The sequence below is a fragment of the Protopterus annectens genome, chromosome 6.part0 (assembly GCF_019279795.1).
Source record: "Protopterus annectens isolate FY-2018-M chromosome 6.part0, PAN1.0, whole genome shotgun sequence".
NCBI lineage: Eukaryota > Metazoa > Chordata > Ceratodontiformes > Protopteridae > Protopterus > Protopterus annectens.
Genome location: NC_056737.1, coordinates 1,927,738,733 through 1,927,757,660, shown reverse-complemented (window position 1 = coordinate 1,927,757,660; position 18,928 = coordinate 1,927,738,733). Strand labels below are relative to the sequence as shown.

The window sequence follows — 18,928 nt, the reverse complement described above, 5'->3', positions numbered from 1 at the left end:
GAGCACTCATTTTTTTTCTGTCAGGTTAAACACATTGGTGTAAATTATCTGAAAACATTTTTTCTTTGGAGAAATTATGTTTATTTTACTTTTGTGAGGTTGGCATAGTATTTTAAAATGCTTTTACTGTGTCTTTCTGTTAAAAAATAATGTTTGTGGATTGATAGTGTTGGCTGGCAATTGCTGCTTGCCTTCTCCAGGAAAGAGGCACAATTTTTGTCTTGACCATAGAACATGCTACTGGTTCCACAGCTGGTCCTTCTTCAAGCCACAAAAAGAACCTCTGTTCCCGCAGGCTAGCAGTTTGCCTCAGCCAAAGGTGGTAAATTTGCTGTGATCATTTGTACCTCAGACCACTCATCTTTTACCTCAGATTCCTCTGGTGTAGTACCTACAGCCACTATGGACTGGGAGTTAGCCATGTCCTCTGTGGCTGTTGGGGACCCTCAGTGGGTAAGGGAGACTAACTCTTGTTGATCCTGGGAGAAAGAATGCCTGTTTTGTCAGAATGATGTACCTATCCATGGGGAAGTTGTTGCTGCCATTAATAACAAGGCTGACCCTATTTTTCCTGTCAAAAAGAAACAGAAAACCAAGCATGTCATGTATCTTCTCCTCAACAATTTTCTTTGGATAGGAGTAGTTTATAGGGTCTGGATCAGGGTTTAATTCAGGCTGTTGATCCTTCACGTAAAGTAGTTTCAGGAAAAAGAAAGAGGGATTCCACTTTTCTTGAAGTGATTCAAGATCTGAATAGGAAGATGTAAGGATGGAAACATTTTTTTGACCACAGATTTCTGATTTAGACACAGAGAAGAGCTCAGTTTTTGACCTCCCTGTGGGTGTTTCTTTTTCTCTGAGACTATTGATAGAATGTGCCAGTGTTTTCTGTGGGAGAGCACTGTGGGTTCTCAGTCCAGCAGAAAATAGTATGCATTGTTACAGAAGGATTTTCCAGAACCTACACCTATTTCCTCCTATTCTATCTGCTTTAGAGGATGTGTGTGTTACTGCCTGCAATTTTCCTGATACCCAGCCAGCTACCCTTAAAAAGGTAGATAGGATGTATAATGTTCCTCTGTCTTTTACATTCTTATACACTATTTTCAAACCTGACCCAGCAGCTATAGGTTTAATTGATCCCACTCCTGCTAAGCACTTAGTTATTTCCAATCTTATTCTTTTTGATAAGGAGGGAAAATTATTGATAGATATGGGGAATAATTTTTGACTTCTGCTACTTTGGTTTTGAGAACTTTGAAATGTAAGGTTCATATGTTAAATCTTTAGGTTGACATACTGTTAAAGTATGAGAGAGAAATGTTTTATCTGCTACTGAAAACCTCCAAAGCCAATTATGAGTTGAAATTAGCCTCCAAAACAAAGGGAAACCACAAGTACTTCTTCAGTTACGTTAGTAACCTCCATGGCAAAGCCCAAATTTGTTCTGAACTAGTACTTAATGGTACCACTCACACTGATCCTGTTGACTTAGCCAACCTGCTAGCTGATAGGTTCAGTGCAAACTTCACCCCCTTATCACCCCATAAAGGGCCAGTTGACATCCCCAATACTTGTCTCACACCTCACATCTCTGTAGATCAAGTATTAAAGGCCCTATCCAAGGCAAAGAACACAGCCTTCATGGGACCTGATCGTATCCCAGGCTGTATTCTGTACCATCTCCAGAAAGAACTAGCTAAACCATTGAGCACCCTATTCAACCACAGCCTAACTATAGGCTTAATTCCAGCAGAGTGGAGAACTGCCATTGTCATCCCTTTGCACAAAGGTCGTGCCACTATGACCTGGGAAACTATCACTCCATCAGCTTGACAAGTCTGATCTGTAAAGTCAGGGAGCATATTATTATGGATCTCATAAACAAGGACATAGACAATCTCCAAGCACTCGACCCCACCCAATTCGGATTTGTCAGGGGCAGATCTTGCCTACTGAACCTAACTGATTTCTTTGAGACTGTCACCAAGGCCCTGGATGAAAGAAAGTCAGTACATACAGCTTACCTTGACCTGGCCAAGGTCTTTGACATAATCCCCCACAGGCATCATCGAAAAGCTAACACAACTTGGTGTTAATCCCTATCTAGTCAGATGGGTGACCAACTGGCTCACAGATAGGACCCACAAGGTCAAAATAGGTGCTGCCACCTCCAACAGCAGAACTGTCACTAGTGGTGTTCCCCAGGGATCAGTCCTGGGACCCCTACTGTTTGACATATACTTCTCAGAGGTCCAGGCAAAGACAAAGGGCCTATGGCTGACCAAGTTTGTGGATGACTGTAAGTTGGGTGCTGTCATTGACTCCCCAATTGATGTTAACATACTGCAAGAGGGTCTCACAGTTACAAATAACTGGTGCCAAAATCATGGCCTTAAGTTAAATGCAAAAAAATGTATTATCATGCCATTCGGCAAAATCATGGCCCCTACTGATTACCCCATCAACAGCAACCAGCACACAACCTGTAGAGAGAGACCTGGGTACTCAGGTTGTCAACAATCTCACATTCGACCATCATGTGGTGGTGGTGGTCAGAAAAGCCTTCTACTTGGTTCATCTTATAAGTAAAGGGATTGCATCCAGAAAAAAGAAGGTTATTACCTCTCTGTACTCCTCCCTTATTAGACCTATGATTGAGTATAATGCCCTGTTTGGTATGTACCTCTCTAAACACCTGCACCAACTGGAAAGGCCAAAGAAATACCTCACAAAGAGAATCCATGGCCTCCAACACCTATCCTATGTGGACAGGCTTAAATCACTATCACTCTACTCGGTATCATACAGATTGCCTTGAAGGTGATCTGTGTCTCACCTACAAGGCAATCTCGGACCCTGCCCTTCTAGAGATGCTTCATATCTGTAAGTCTAACTCCTCGCACATTACTTGCTCCATAGGCCTAAATCTAATATGCAGCATCAACAAAACCTGCTGGGAAGACAGATTTGTCTCCCAGGGGCTGCCCCATCTCTGGAATAGATTTCCCGTACATGTCAAACAGAGTACCTCACTGGTCCTCTTCAAATGCAACCTTGATGAGTGGATGGGAAATCATAAATTTGTCCCAGGAGTTCCACCTTTGTCCCTCATTGACAGGGATGACAGGTGCTGACTGAGGTTTCTTTTTTGGGGATAAGCTATTGGCTAGGCTTGTAAGGGCCCCAGAGCTATTAGCCAAGTAACCTCCTATGATCCTATGATCCTATGCAGTTTCTTCTTATGAGGAAAACTCTGCTTTAAATAACTACTACTTATTTACTGCTTGTGTCTGACTCTGTTGATAATTCTTCCAGGGCTATGGTAACTGGTACTTTTTTGAGGAAGTTTGCATGGCTGCATTCTCAGAACCTTCCAGATGATGTTAAAAATGAGATCTTAAATTCTCCCTTGGATAGAGATATAGTGTTTTCAATCTCTGCTGCAGAGGTGATCAAAAAGTGTGATAAAAGGGGCAAGCAGATGTAGGGAGTCTTTATGATTTTTCAGCCTGCCTTTTCCAAATTTTCCAAAGGATTTTCTAGATCCTCATGCAGTTTTGGCAAAAAACAGAATAAACAGTCTCGGCAAAATACTAATAAACAAATCTGAATGACTATTCAAGAGACCCTGTGACCACCTCCCACCCTGGCCCCTTTTTTTCTTCCAGAAAGTCTGAATCGCCATTTTTCTTTTTGGCAACAGTTTCAGAGGAAAGGGTTCTGAAAATCATTCAACAGTGTTACAGACTGCAGCGGATGAAATTCATCCTTTCTAGGCGGTCATTCCTCATCATCCAGATCAGACCCTCTTTTGTTTCCAGTGGTGCTTTATATCATGTGCTATCCCAAGTAGTGATAGAACCAGCTCCTCCTTCCCAGGTGGAGAAGGGTTTTTATTCAAGGATGCTCCTAGTACCAAAATATGAATGAAAATTCTTGGAGACCAGATCTGGACCTTCCTTTCCTAAACCTGTCTGTGATAGTGCCCATATTAAAAATGATGTCACTTCACAACCTGTTACCTCTTCTTCCTTTTTCAAGATTCCTAGACTTAAAAGATGCTTATCATCACATCCCTATTCATCCTTTTTCATCCAGACTTCAGATGTTTCTTAAGGGTTTGTGCATCTGGATCACATTCTCAGTTCTCTGCCTTATCCTTTGGACTATCCACTGCACCAAGAGTGTTCACAAAGTGTCTAGCTCCAATTATAGCTAATTGCAAGCTACAGGGTATCCACATTTTTCCATATTTAGACGACTTGCTTATCTTTGAAGAGTCTTTTTCAAAGTGTCAAGAATCTCTTTCTTGGGTGACAGATCTCTTTCACAAGCTGGGATTCCAAGAGAACATTCAAAGTCTTTCTTGATTGCCTCACACAGGATTCTGTTCCTGGGATGTAAACTCGACACCTCAGTTCAAAGAGCTTTTCTTTCACATGAAAAATCTATTTTTATCTAGATCTGTTTATATGGTTTTCCTCTCACACTTCAGTTACTGCAAGGGGATACCTCAGGAATTTGGGTCTCGTGGCATCTGTGATTCTCATGATACTCCTGGTAAGACCCCACATGTGAAATATACCATGGAATCCAAATTTTCTTTGGTCCCAGCATCAATACCCTTTATCTTTTAAAATCCCAGTGCTGGAGTTTGTCAGAAGAGAAATTCTTTTGTCAGAAACAACAGATATCCTTAAATCCAGGTCTCCCCTTCTGATTTCCTGCTCCAAAGCAGTCACTCACAACAGATGCTTTGGACTTTGCTTGGATATCAATTTGAGGAGGGATAAAAGTGCAGGGGATGTGGGACAACAAGGAAAGATTCAAGCACATAAATATCAAGGAGATACTTGCCTTGATCAAGCCCCCTAACTCTCTGAATCATCTTTGGTTTGTGGGACCTGTTCAAGTGATTACAGACGATACCATAGTCATGTGATACATCAACAAGCAAGGGGAAAACAGGTTGTACCCCCTCTGCAGACTAGCCATGTTAGCTTGGGATATAGTGTCACAGTACAGTCTCACTCTACAGGTATCCTGTAGTCAATCAGAGCTAGCCGAGCAGGACCAAGGCAGACCCTCATAAATGGAAACTAGATCAGAGGGTCTTCCAAGATTTGACTCATCTGTGGGAAGTTCTTTATGTAGACCACTCTCCCTCCTCTCTGAACAAACAACTGATAAGATTCTGTTTCAGGACTAATCTGGCTAACTTGATGTTCTTAACATGGAAAACAGTTTTACTGATTGTTCTGACCTCTGCAAGAAGGGTATCTGAGTTGCAATCTCTTATGGTGAGTCAACCCTACCTCATTTTCCATAATGCCAGGGTTTCTTTGACAACTAATCCTTCTTCTGTGCCTAAAGTGGTATCTGAGTTTACTTTAAGCCAATTATCTATCTCCCCATTATCATTCCTGAAGCTAAAAATGAGGGAGAAAGTATATATCTTGGATGTCCACAGACACCTTGTGTACTGTCTAGACAGAACTAAATCTATGAGATCTTAGGATCAATTGTTCATTTCTTGTGAAGGTAAAAAGAAGGGGCAATCTGTGTCAGAACAGACTATTTCCAAATGGTTGTCTAAGGCTATTACTTTTTGTTATACTCAGCATCATGAAACTATTCCTGGCATGGTCAAGCCTTACTTTACCAGGGTACTGGCTTCACCAATGGCTTTTTGGAAAGAGTTGGATTCTAGACATATTCCAAAAGCTTCTACTTGTTCCTCTGTACATACTTTTACAAATCACTATAAGCTTGATTCCTTCTCTCGGTCAAGATCATGCCTTGCTAAGACCATTCTCCAGGGGCTCCTGGACTCTTCTCCTTTCACCTCCCAAATGTGTTTTGCTAAGGTAATCTATCGATATAGGCTACTGCAGCAGTAATCAATATGACGAACATAGTACAGTTGTGCAAGTAAACTTACCATAACAGTAGATGTTCAAATGATCACTGCTGCAATAACTGCTCCACTACTCCACCCCCCTTGTTTTTTGTGTGGATTTTCTATGCCAGGATGTGGACATTTACTTTTTGTTTTTCCTAGTGTTGTCCCTTCAGGGCTCAGCCTTCCTCTGTCTGCTGGCAGGAAAGCTCTGAAGGACTTGGCACCAAAACTTGTCTTTTAGTCAACTCAGCTCGAGGTGCCTGACAGTTTGGGTGCATGGAAGGTGCCCTGAAGCTTTGGAAGCTGACCGGCTGTTATATCCTTGACAGGATACAACCCATATAGCCAAGGCTGCTGCAGCAGTGATCATTCAAACATCTACTGTTATGGTAAATTTTACTTACACAACTGTACTTTATGACACCTGAGATGGAAAACAAAGTAGATTTATTATTACTTCTGGACAAAAGGACAATCAGATTACCAGTACTCAGACTGGCTCTAATCTAATCAGAAGACTCTTTTTTCTTGTTTGCTGTTCATGTTAGTAGAGACAATTCAGTTGGGCCCATTAAAAAGAGCTCTAGATAAAGACTGAGCACTACACCTAGTGGAACAGCAGGAGTTACTGACAACGAGTTCTGCAGTTTTACTACTGCCAGGTTTACAGTTGCTGTACCCCATATCTACAGTGGTGTCACTTAAAATGTATTCTGTTCTTTCTGCCCTGTTTCACATCTTTCTCCTTCATCTATCTTTTTTGGAGAGGACAGGAATTTCTGTAATGAAGCTGTGCTTCTTTGATTAGGAATAAAAGTGTTTTTTTGTTACATCACGGCACATGCAAGGGTCAGCGTGTTTTACCTTTCACTGATTGTTTGTATGCTTCTGTCAAACTATTTTCAGTACCTCTACTTCTCCTGTACCATCGTCCACCATCTTCTGCTGTGCTGCAAGTTCTGGCCTGGCATGCATGGTGGTTGCATCAAACGTGACTTGTTCTACTTTAGCTGGAAAATAGAAAAAGTTTAGTGAGTATGGCCTCCTTAGTGAAGCATCATGCGATAAACTGCATTCTTAGTGGCTTCAAGAGCATTTTAGTTTCTTTGTCTAAACTCCTCACAATGGTCCTACCATTGTCTTCTGTCTCGTACCTCTGAAATCTTTATACAGGGCTGAATTCTGGTCAAATCTACCCATTATGAAAGTTTAAAAAAATATAAATATAGAACAGTTACATACACTGGGACAATCTTTTGTCGAATTGCAGTTCTTGGTATTGCTTAGCAAAAGTACATTGATTAAAGGTGCTTTAGTGTTCAAAGTCTGTAAAATCCACCCATTTGTTAGATCGGAAACATAATTAAAGATATTCTGTAATAAGAAACTGCAGCTGTGACTGTACCATGAATTTCATGTAAAATAAGTGAAAAGTTGGAAGCAACACGGAGGAAACAAAATCAGCGTAGACTCATTTTATTTTTACATTTATTAACTGGGTAGCCCACTGGAGTCAATTGTCCCTTTTCAGGGGTGACCCAGGAGCACTGTCTAGTTAAGCATCATTGTCACACAGCATGGAAATGAAGGTAGAAAGAATCTCAAACCCTGCATTCTTGTCTGCTGGAAGCACTGCATAAACCATTCAGAGCCTTAATCCTTTGTGCTAATTGCCAGATTCAAGACTGCTCCTGTAATATAACATACAGAGTTAAATATCTATGTACTGATGATGAGTTTGAGGTTCATAGGTTCATAGGTAGGTACTAGGCTATTGGCCCTAGGGCCTACATAAGCCTAGCCAAAAGGTACCCTGGCTTTCGCCACCCAAGAAAATTATTTTCCTGTGCCCCTGTCGAGCAGAGCCACAGAAGTGATCCCCGGGGTGAATTGCCTATCTCCCATCCAATCATCAAGACTTTTCTTGAAGAGTGCTAATGAGGAGCTTTGTTTGATATAGATAGGTAGTTTGTTCCAGAGTATGGGAAGTCTCTGGGACAGGAATATATCCCTCCAGCATGTTCTGTTTATTGTGGTGACAAGGTTTAGGTCCCTAGAGCGTGTAGCTCATGGGATTGGGATTTCTTTAAGTGGAGCATGTCTAAAAGCTCTGGGTTTGACATAGCTTTGTGTGTTAGGCAGAGATCCCCTCTGAATAGGCAATATGTGACAGAGTAAAGCTGCAGTTTTTTGAGATGGTCTGCGTAGGGCATCTGTTTGAGGCCAGTAATCCTCTTTGTGAGGTATTTCTGTGGCCTTTCCAGTTGTTGTAGATGTCTTGTGAGGTACATACCAAAAGGGGCATTGTACTCTATAATGGGTCTAATGAGTGATGAGTAGAGGGGAACAATGACCTCTTTTTTCCCAGATGAGAAAACTTTTGTGATGAGGTGTGCCATGTAGAAGGATTTCCTGACTACTGTGACGATGTGATTATCAAAGGAGAGACTACTGTCCACCTGTGTCCCAAGGTTTCTTATCAAACTTTCGGTGTTAAGTAGACTACCGCCTATGTGATAGCTCATGGGTACAGAGTTTTTACCAAAAGGGATGACAATGCACTTTTTGGCATTGAGCTTGAGGCCATGGCTTTGACACCAGGCATCTGTCTCAGCGAGGCCCTTTTGTAGGATGTCCACATCTTTTGGAGTTTTGATTATGGCTCCTAGTTTGCAGTCATCTGCGAACTTCATTAGCCAAAGACCTTCTGTGTTAGCCTGTACTTCAGAGAAGTAGATACCAAACAGGAGAGGACCCAGGACTGAACCCTGTGGTACTCCACTTGTCACTGATCTGAAGTTGGATTTGGAGTCTGCTACTTTCACAGTGTGGGTTCTGTCCATGAGCCAGTTGGCAACCCATCTTGTGACATAGGGATTTATACCTAGTTTAGTGAGTTTATCTATAATTCCAGAGTGGGGGATGGTGTCGAAAGCCTTGGCGAGATCTAGATAGGCTGTGTGAACCACCTTACCCTCATCTACAGCTTTGGTGACTGCTTCAAAAAAGTCTATCAGGTTTGGGAGACATGATCTGCCTTTTACAAACCCAAACTGGGTGGGGTCCTGAGTTTGGAGATTACCAATGTCATTGTTTATAAGTTCCATGATGATACGTTCCATAGCCTTGCAGACCAAGCTCGTTAGGCTAATGGGGCGGTAATTTCCGGGTCTGTGGTGGCTCCCCCTTTGTGGAGTGGGATAACCATCACTGTGCGCCATTCAGTGGGCACATAGCCTGAGGTGAGGCTATGATTGAACAGGGTACTTAGGTGGGGTGCCAGTTCATTCTGTAGTTCATGTAGAACACAGCCTGGGATGTTGTCAGGTCCCATGGATGCTGTGTTCTTGGCTTTGGATAGTGTGTTTTTTATCTGTGCAGCCGTGATTACAGGAACTTTGCATTCTTCTGGTATAGTGATGGGCCCTTTAGGGGATGACAGGGGGGGTAAAGTTAGCACAGAACCTATCTGCCAGGATGTTGGCAATATCAGTTGGTTCTGTATATTTAGTGCCATTGTGCTGTAACTCAGAGCAGATCTGAGTGTTGCCATTGAGACTCTTGACATAGCTATAGAATGCTTTGTGGTTGTCTTTAGAGTCAGTGGCGATTTTGTTTTTGTAACTAGCTTTGGCTGATTTTATGAGGGATCTCAGCTTCTTACTGAGGCTGACCAGGGAGTTTCTCCAATCATGGGATTTTACTCTTTTTTGCAACAGTTTCTTTCTTCTGTTGTAGAGTTTGTTTATGGCAGGGGACCACCAGATTGGCTTCCTTTTTTTGGAGGATAACATCTTGGTTCTGTTAGGGACTGCACCATCCATGCACTCATGTAAGTGCTTATAAAGTGCATTTGTGTAGGATTCAGCAGTCATACCTCTATTGTTTGTCAGCATGGATGTCATAAAGTTTGCCACTTCTGTCTTAAGAAGCGTGAAGTTGGCTTTGGAGAAATTTTTTACTGTGGTTTCCCTAATGGGGGGTGGGGGAGGGATGTGGATGTTTAGGGTGATTAGCTTGTGGTCGGATCTGACCAATGAGGAATTGACCTCTGGTGTGGAGCACCCATTGCCCATGTTGGTAATAACCAGGTCTGGGATATTGCTGCCCCTGGTGGGTGGGGCGTGGATAAGTTTTATCCAAGGCATTGGAATTTATGAATTCCGGAAAACATTGAGCACAAGAGTTGGTACATGAGTAGTTTTCCCAGTTAATGCTGGGGTAGTTGAAATTGCCCATTATTAGGGTGTTAGGTTGTACCCTAATATTTTCCAGTGTATCAAGAAATGAGGAGTGGGAATCCTGGGGCATGGTGGGGGATCTGTAGCAAGCTACAATTTGGATTGTGGTCTTGCCCAGAGTTAGTTACACTTGGATAATCTCGGATGCATTATGCTGAGCAGCTAGCCTGGAGGTGTGGATATTCTTAATGAATATGGACTAGCCTCCGCCTTTAGTGTTTCGGTCCAGGTTAGGTGGCTGAAAGGTATGGTATGAATTATAGCCTGCTAATGCAGGGGTACTCTCTGGAGCCTTGAACCAGGTCTCTGTCACTGCACAGATATCGATGTTCTCCATTTTAAGGAGTGCCTCGAGTGAGTGCATTTTGAGGTTTAGACTTCTAGCACTGAGCAGCAATATCCTCAGATTCTTCTTGCTTGTACCTGTTACAGTGGTGAATTTGTCATTTGAACCTTGCCTAAAAAAGTCCCTATAGGAATGGATATAGCCTTAGCCAGTATCCAGAATCCCAGGGGTGACAGGTGCAGGCCATCTCTGGCAAAGCATTGTGGTTTGTCGATCATGTCATCCCAGGCAGACAGATACTGGATCCCCTTAGAATGACACCAGAAGCTTAGACAATTGTTGAAGTCAATCATTTTGTCCTTGTATTATGGTATCATTCTGGGTGATGGCAGGATGCTACTCTGGGCTAGGGTCATACCTGCCTGGGCTACAAGATCAGACAGCTCCTCCATGTCCCTTTTCATGTAGTCCAGGGAGGTACATCTCAGGTCATTCACACCAACATGGACAATGATAGAGTCATATTTGTACTTGTTGTGGAGTGACCTGAGTGCATGCGTTATATGGCGTATCCTGGCACCCGACAGGCAGCTGACAGTAACTTACTCCTTGTTTAGCCTGGTGAGTGGAACATCAGTGTGCCTGACTATAGAGTCACCTATGACTAGAGTATTGGGTACGTTGTTATGCCTTATGGGCTGTGGTTGAGTGGCACACTGAGTTTGTGGGCTATGTGTCATTTGGGTTGTGTTGGGGGGGTGGAGGTTGCTTGTGTTTATGCTTTGGAGGTCCCTGTTGCTTGGGCAGGTTTTTACTGAGAGCCTCCATGAATGTAGGTGTGTATTTTGTGTTTCTATGTGTGTGTTTTGGTGGTGTAGGTTTTGAGGGACTATGTGCTGAGTGTGGTGTGGTGCAAGTGTTTACCTTTTCCTCTTGACTGTCTAGTCCAGTCTTAGGTGAAGAGAGCTTTGCTTCCAGTTTGGCTATATAAGTGCATCTCTCACAGGTTGTAGTGTTGGGTGGTAGGAGGAGAGGGTTGTCTGTGTACATGAGGCAATTGCTGCATTGCCCCAAGATCCAGATTCATCAGGTAGACAGGAGAAAACACCGGGAGCTGACCCTTAGACATGCCTGGATAGGTGCTTATTTGGTAAGTACTAGAAACTGTTTTCCTCTAGACAGTGAGGAAAGTTGAGTGCTGTAGTAATTTGTAGCTTATTTAGTGCTTACAATAAGTTCTGAACAAGTGCTGAGCTCAAAGAAACAGACAAGTGCTGAAACAAAAAAAACTGGCTAGTTCTAAGAAACAAAATTAAGCTAGAAGGCTTCCCTCCAATACAGAAAGGCTTGGGGGCTTAGAAGCCCACAAATAGTCCTGGACACAGCAAATCTGTATCCAGACTAGACTACCCACAAGAAAGGCAGGAAACAAGCTTAGAAATTTTTTTTTTTTTTTTTAGTGGAAAGAGAGAAAGGAGGAGCAGAAACTAAGCTGATTGGCCTTCTTGGATTCCCTCATTTTGGGCACAGAGCTAATCCTGCATGTTGCTGACTGACTAAAGTAAATCTTAAGCTGGTAGACATGCTACGACAATTCTTCCTATTTTCTTTCAGTTTTAGAAGGATATTAATCATCTCCTCATACACAGAGAAGATACTACTTATCTGGTGCTGTTAGAATCTCCTTGTGTTCTGACTGAAGTGCTTCTCAAACAATCTGGAATTATATCGTTGATAAGTATATTCCTTGGCACTTTAACTTTTCACAGTTCTGCATTGTCTTAATTTTTTGCCTGACTGAATTATTTTATATATTTGCTGACTTTGTTTGCTGTTTTCTCATCTGTTCTGAAACTGATCCACCCCCCCATTCCTGTGGTGGTGTTAACGTTTATAAAACTGGTCTAACAGCTTTTGTGTTATCTGATTGTTTCAAGGTTTGCTGATATAAAAATAGTCCATATTTGTAAATTCCTACATACGCTGTTAGACTAATTTGTGTTCTGACTGGAGTGCTTCTCAAACAATCTGGAATTATATCACTGATAAGTATATTCCTTGGCACTTTAACTTTTCAGAGTTCTACATTGTCTTAATTTTTTGCCTGACTGAATTATTTTATATATTTGCTGACTTTGTTTGCTGTTTTCTCATCTGTTCTGAAACTGGTTTTCTCCTCCCCACCCACCCTATTCCTGTGGTGTTGTTATAGTTGGTGGCTTTGCAATTGCCCGCCCCTACTGTAAATTTGATCTGGGAAACTCCTCTCAGTCTAGTGTCCATTCTATCTGATACAGAGAGGACATTTGAGAAGGGCAACCCACTTAGGTTCTTAACCTTGAATTAACTTCTGCTCCTCCTTCCTCCCTTTGCACTTTACTAACAAAAAACATCTCTCTCCTTGTCTTTTGACTGAGTGTGCTTGTCAGTTGATAACTAAATTTTTTGGCACTTTTTGACTGTTCAGAGTTAAATTTAGTTCAGAATATATTTTGAATAAATTGCATTTATTTAAACTGTATTTGCTTTAATACTGCTACACGCTCAAGTGTTCTAGCTTGCACTGCACTTGAATTGTTTTTAGTGCTGTTTTAGTTGCTTTCTGAAAAAAAAAATCTAAGCTTGTTTCCTGCCTTTCCTGTAACTAGTCTAGTCCAGATATGGATTTACTGTATCCAGGACTGTTGGTTAGCTTCTGAGCCCCCCAAGCCTTTCTGTATTGGAGGGAAGCCTTCGAGCTTATCAGTGGGAGTGGTAAGCACTAGGTAGCCTATCTACCACAAGAGGAGTGGTTTCTGGCCCAGAAACTGTAGTTTGTTGGCTGTTTGGGCAGTTTTTCCATCTCTTTCAACTTTCTGGTTTAAAAGCCCGCATCTGCGCTGTTTCCTGCTTTTCCTGTAACTAGTCTAGTCCAGATATAGATTTGCTGTATCCAGGACTGTTGGTTAGCTTCTGAGCCCCCCCCCCCAAGCCTTTCTGTGTTGGAGGGAAGCCTTCTAGCTTATCAGTGGGAGTGGTAAGCACTAGGTAGCCTATCTACCACAAGAGGAGTGGCTTCTGGCCCAGAAATTGTAGTTTATTGGCCATTTGGGCAGTTTTTCCATCTCTTTCAACTTTCAGGTTTAAAAGCTCACATCTGTGCTTGTTTCTCACTTTTCCTGTAACTAGTTTAGTCCAGATATAAATTTGCTGTATCCAGGACTGTTTGTAAGCTTCTGAGTAGTGCCAAAGTCTGCTCTTCAATTTTTCCCTTAGATCTGTTAGTTCTCTCCTCTCCTGCACTTTTACTAGCTTATTAGTTTAGCACGCTACCAGACTTATTGTAGCACACAAAAGTGTTATCATCACTAAACGTTCTACAAGGAAACAGCTCCAGTACTTATTATTAATGCCCACCCTTCCAGGCATGTCTAAAAGTAATTTCCCTCTGCTTTCTCTTATTAACGTGGTGAACTTTGGCATCCTGATGTAATGTAGCAATTGCCTCATGTACACTGACAACCCTCTCCTCTTAACTCCCAACACTCAGACTTGCAAGCGATGCACTTATATATCCAAAATGAAAGCCACGCACTCTCCAGCCAAGACCGGAATAGCTGGTCAAGAAGAGAAGGTCAACACTTGCAGCACACCACATGGAACACATAGTCCTCCAGAACACACACTAGCACTGTCTTCACATAAAAGCACAAACCACACACCCACCTTCACTGAGGCTCTCAATAAAAATCTACCCAAACAACAGAGACCTCCAAGGCAGAAATGCACTCAACCACAACATAACACTATTCATGAGACACATAACTCTCTTAAACAGTATGTCACTCAACCAAAGCCCCTAAGGCAAAACAGCATGCCCAACACACTAGTCATAGGTGACTTGATAGTGAGGCACACTGGTGTCCCACTCACTAGGTTGAATAAGGAGAAAGTAACAGCTGTTTGTCAGGCACCAGGATCTGCCACATAACGCATGCATTCAGGTCCCTCAACAACAGGTACAAATATGACTCTGTCATTGTACATGTGGGTGTGAATGACCTAAGACGTACCTCCCTGGACTACATGAAAAGAGACATGGAGCAGCTCTTGGATTATGTAGCCCAGGTGGGCATGACCCTAGCCCTGAGCAGCATCCTACCATCACCTAGAATGATACCACAGTACAAGCAGAAAATTATTGAGTTAAACAACTGGCTAAGTTTCTGGTGCCATTCTAATGGGATCCAGTATCTGTCTACCTCGGATGACATGATTGACAGACCTTGATGCTATGCCAGAGATGGTCTGCATCTGACACCCCTGGGCTTCCTGATACTGGCTAAGGCTCTTGCAACCCCTATAGTGCCTTTTTTAGACGGTGTTCCAAAGACCAAATTACCACCGTAACAGCTACAAACAAATGCAATCTGAGGGTCATGCTGCTCAACACTAGAAGTCTAAATCTCAAAATGCACTCACTAGAAGCACTCCTTAAAATGACATTTGTGCTGTAACAGAGACCTGGTTCAAGACAGCAAAACGCACCCCTGCACTACCAGGATATAACTCATTCCACACATTTTGGCCTCAGAACTTTTACCGAAGCTCCAAAGGCGGTGGTGTTTCCATATTCATAAAAGATGTGCACACCTCCAGAGTGATAACCCAACATAATGCATCTGAGATACTTCAGGTGCAGCTAACATTGGGTAAGACAGCGATTCAGGTCGTAGCCTGCTATAGGTCCCCAACCATGTCCCAAGACTCACATTCCATGTTCCTAAGCACCCTGGAGAATATTATGGTCCAACCTAACACTCTCATACTGGGCGACTTCAACTACCTCTTCATTAACTGGGAAAACTACTCATGTACCAATACACTTGCCCAATATGTTCTGGCATGCCCAGGACCACCTCATTCTTACCCCCACTAGAGGTAGCAACATCCTTGACCTGGTCATTACTAACATGGGTGACTGTTGCTTTACACCAATAGTCAACTCCTCCCTGGTTAGATCCGACCACAAACTAATCACCTTGGAAATCCACATCCCTCCTACCCGCCCACAAAGGTAACCACCATGAAAAACTTCTCCAAAGCTAACTTTAGGCTCTTAAAAACAGAGGTGGCTAATTTCATGACACCCATGCAAATGGAGAATAGTTGCTTGACAGCCGAATGATATACCAATGCACTGTACGAACACGTACACAAATGCATGGATCTCGCCATACCCAATAGAACCAAGACACTCTCCTCAAAAAAAAAAGGATGCCAATCTGGTGGTCCCCTGCCATAAACAAACCCTACAACAATTATATAAATAAGGGCACAGCAGATGGAAGAAGGGATTTAGAAGCAACATGGAGGGAATGAAAGAATGAAATTATGGGTGAAGATCTGTGGTTTGGGGAGGAAGGACACATCTGTGATAATTTGTGGATGTACAGAAGAAGATAATGAGAGTGGTACATGATTATTTGAAAGAGATATAAGATTTAAAAGGTAGTCAAAAAGGTTCATAGAATTGTAAAATGGTTTTACTATGTCTCATTAAGACAAAACAAATACATTCTTCAGCTTCATAAAACAAACTAGCTAAAGCTTTGAGTAGATAAAAAGATAATTTTTTGTATGATGGGAAGCCCCATTCCCCTTTCTGGAAACTTCTGCTCTCTTACACACCCCTTACTGAACTATATTAAATCCATTGTCATATAACCACTGAGAAAGATGAAAGTCCAAAAACTTCTATATTGGGGGGGGGGGGGTACAAACAGAAACTGTGCTGACACTGATTCCAAATGATGAAAAGTGACGGATGAGTCGCAGATTGGGGAAGTTTGCTAAATAGGTTGAAACCTTATTTGTCTGACACATGACAGAGGGTAAGGAAGCTGATAAAAATGGGTTAAAGAATGCTGAAGGAGATGGACAAAGTTATTATGAAAGAAGTACTGGAACATATTCTGAGGAAGATTAAACCAGAAAGTGCACCTGGATAAGATGTTATTTGCCATATATTTTATAAAACAAGGATCAGACTTTTAAGGAGGTATTTGGGTAGTTGTGAATTTTTTGAATGAATGGTTGAATAGACATGTGAAGAAACATTATGAAAAGGTGTGACTAATTATTATATATATGTGTGTGTGTGTAAGAAACTGGAGAAAGGCTGTAGTCCTAATTAATGTAGATTATAATATTGTTGTCAAAATTATACAATTATGGTTGTAAAGAAAGAATGCTGGAGAATCTGATGTTTATGTGGTAACCAATGGAAACTGTGTTAGGCAATTGTCAGTTCTTAATGAGATTGTGGAGCTGATAAACAAAAGAAAGGATGGAGCTAAATGTATTGCTTTCATAAATTGGATCTAAGAAGCAATCTGTGCAAAGCCTCATTAAACCATTTTATATACATATTGAAAATCAGGATAGTAATACCAGTTTATTAAGTTAAACCTCAATATGAAGTCAATGCAACCTACTTTACAAAAAAGTAAGCTTTTGTACAAATTACTGTGCCCGTATGTGCAGCTTTGTTTACAATGGACACTGTTAGCAAATGTCAGTGTACTTCCATACTCTAATGTTCAGAAAGCTTAGCTGTCCATAGATATGAGTAAAGAAAAATTAAATGAAGTGACTTAAACTTACCATTTGGTGTACTTTTTCCAATACAAATACTGGCATTTAAAACTAATACAGTAATAACTATAGTTTCCTCATGCCACTTTAGCTTGCCCTGCAGGAAATAAGTTAGCATTAACAAAGTAAGATGACAATGTCCCACACCCAGCCTATACAGACAAAAACAACAAAAAAAGGCAAACCTATACTTATGATACTGTTTCTGACTGTACACTGCAGGTTAGATCTGTGTGAAGTATTAAAATGCAATTTCATAATCATGCCTTGCAGGTTTTTTTCTGAGAGAAGTCACAGATGAACATTGTGTGCCTACTGAAAATGTATTTTAACAAATTCCTGCATTCAGTATCCTAGCAGACAAGTTGTATAATATACATATTTAAATATCCATGCCATGTTCAAGATCATGGTGCCACACTGTAATGTCTTAATGAAAAGTTTTATATATATATATATATATATATATATATATATATATATATATATATATATATATATATAAAATATAAAATAAAACTCTTCCTTTTGATTTTATTTTAATTTATCAGTTCTGTTATATAAGCAGATGGTGGGTGTTATAGGGAAATAGCAGATGTCCCAATATGTTTTGAATTTTACCATTCCGCAGTCATGTCTAAACGCACAATGTTAAGACTACGATGTCTAAAGACCATCATATATGAAGACCACAATGTTTAACTTACATAGTTTAAAACACATAAGAGCATGGAGGGAGATATTTCTGAGAGTGTGGTATCTCTGAATTTTCCGAGGTCAAGAACAGGGATCATGAAGTTAGTCTACATAAGAGACATTGTAAAAATGGGTCTATATCACTTTACTGAAGACCCAGTTTAATGAGCCACTATTTGTCAAACCCAGTTAATCGAAAGCTAAATTCAGCGAAGGATTTCTTCAGCAAATTTTTTCCCTGGAAAAGAAACAAGTCGGCCATGTACCAACTGTCACAAAAACTGCAAAATTTAAAACCCAACAAAGTGGGGGACTTAACCCCCCCCACATCCCTCCTAACTAAATATACCAACTCTGAGATTGCATTACAGCAGGGAAAAGGGAAAATTCCCAATGATGGCCAATTATTTTCTTTACCAGGGTAAAAATTCACTGCAGAGATCATTTAGCTTTCGATTAACTGGGTTCGACAAATAGCGATTTGCTAAATTGGGTCTTTGATTAAGTGATATTGACCTGTAAAAAGATAGTAAGTATGTTGTCAGTATTCAGAATTTTGGTCTCAGACTAATTTGCAAACTGACTGTATGGTCCTCAACATTTTGGCTTTGACATTATGATTTTAGACAAGTTCTGGCTATATAAAGTGAAGGCATACTATGTTTTGAGGCCAGGCGTTACAGGTGGAGGGCTTCTATTCCTTGTAAGTTTCATTAATTTCACATAATACCCATCTTGAAAGGCATTACTGTGCTTATAAAATGTACCCTATATTTATATTTGTTGACTCTTCCTTGCTGTGGTGGCATTTTTTAATTGGTTATATATGTTTTTGTATATTGTGCGAAAAAGAAGTCCCATGTTGTCACTGTTAATTGTGTGTATTAGTTTACATATTATTATTGTTATTATTATTATTATTATTATTTGTATTTAGATGTATTATTTTTGTTTTATAACTAAACAAAAATAATTAAAGTTGACTTAAATTGTGTGCAGTCACCCCCTCAAAATACAAAAATAAAAATATAACTGGGAGTAAAATCCTTTCAGTGGGCTAAATGAAGCTACTGTTCACATACTTATATATGGAATGGCACTTTTTCAGCTGCCTGTATTTATTTACTTTAAATAAATTAAAAAATGCAAATAAATTGCTATTGC

The 18,928-nt window shown here is 40.9% G+C and overlaps 1 protein-coding gene across 1 annotated transcript in view; it reads right to left on the bottom strand.

Annotated features, from left to right (window-relative positions):
- The window catches only part of VIL1 (villin 1), a 397,885-nt gene that overhangs the window by 159,874 nt on the left and 219,083 nt on the right, over nucleotides 1–18,928 (bottom strand). Inside the window, exon 11 of the mRNA XM_044075234.1 lies at nucleotides 6,815–6,915. Within this exon, the coding sequence (XP_043931169.1) occupies nucleotides 6,815–6,915 (101 nt within the window). The remainder of the gene's footprint in view (nucleotides 1–6,814; nucleotides 6,916–18,928) is intronic.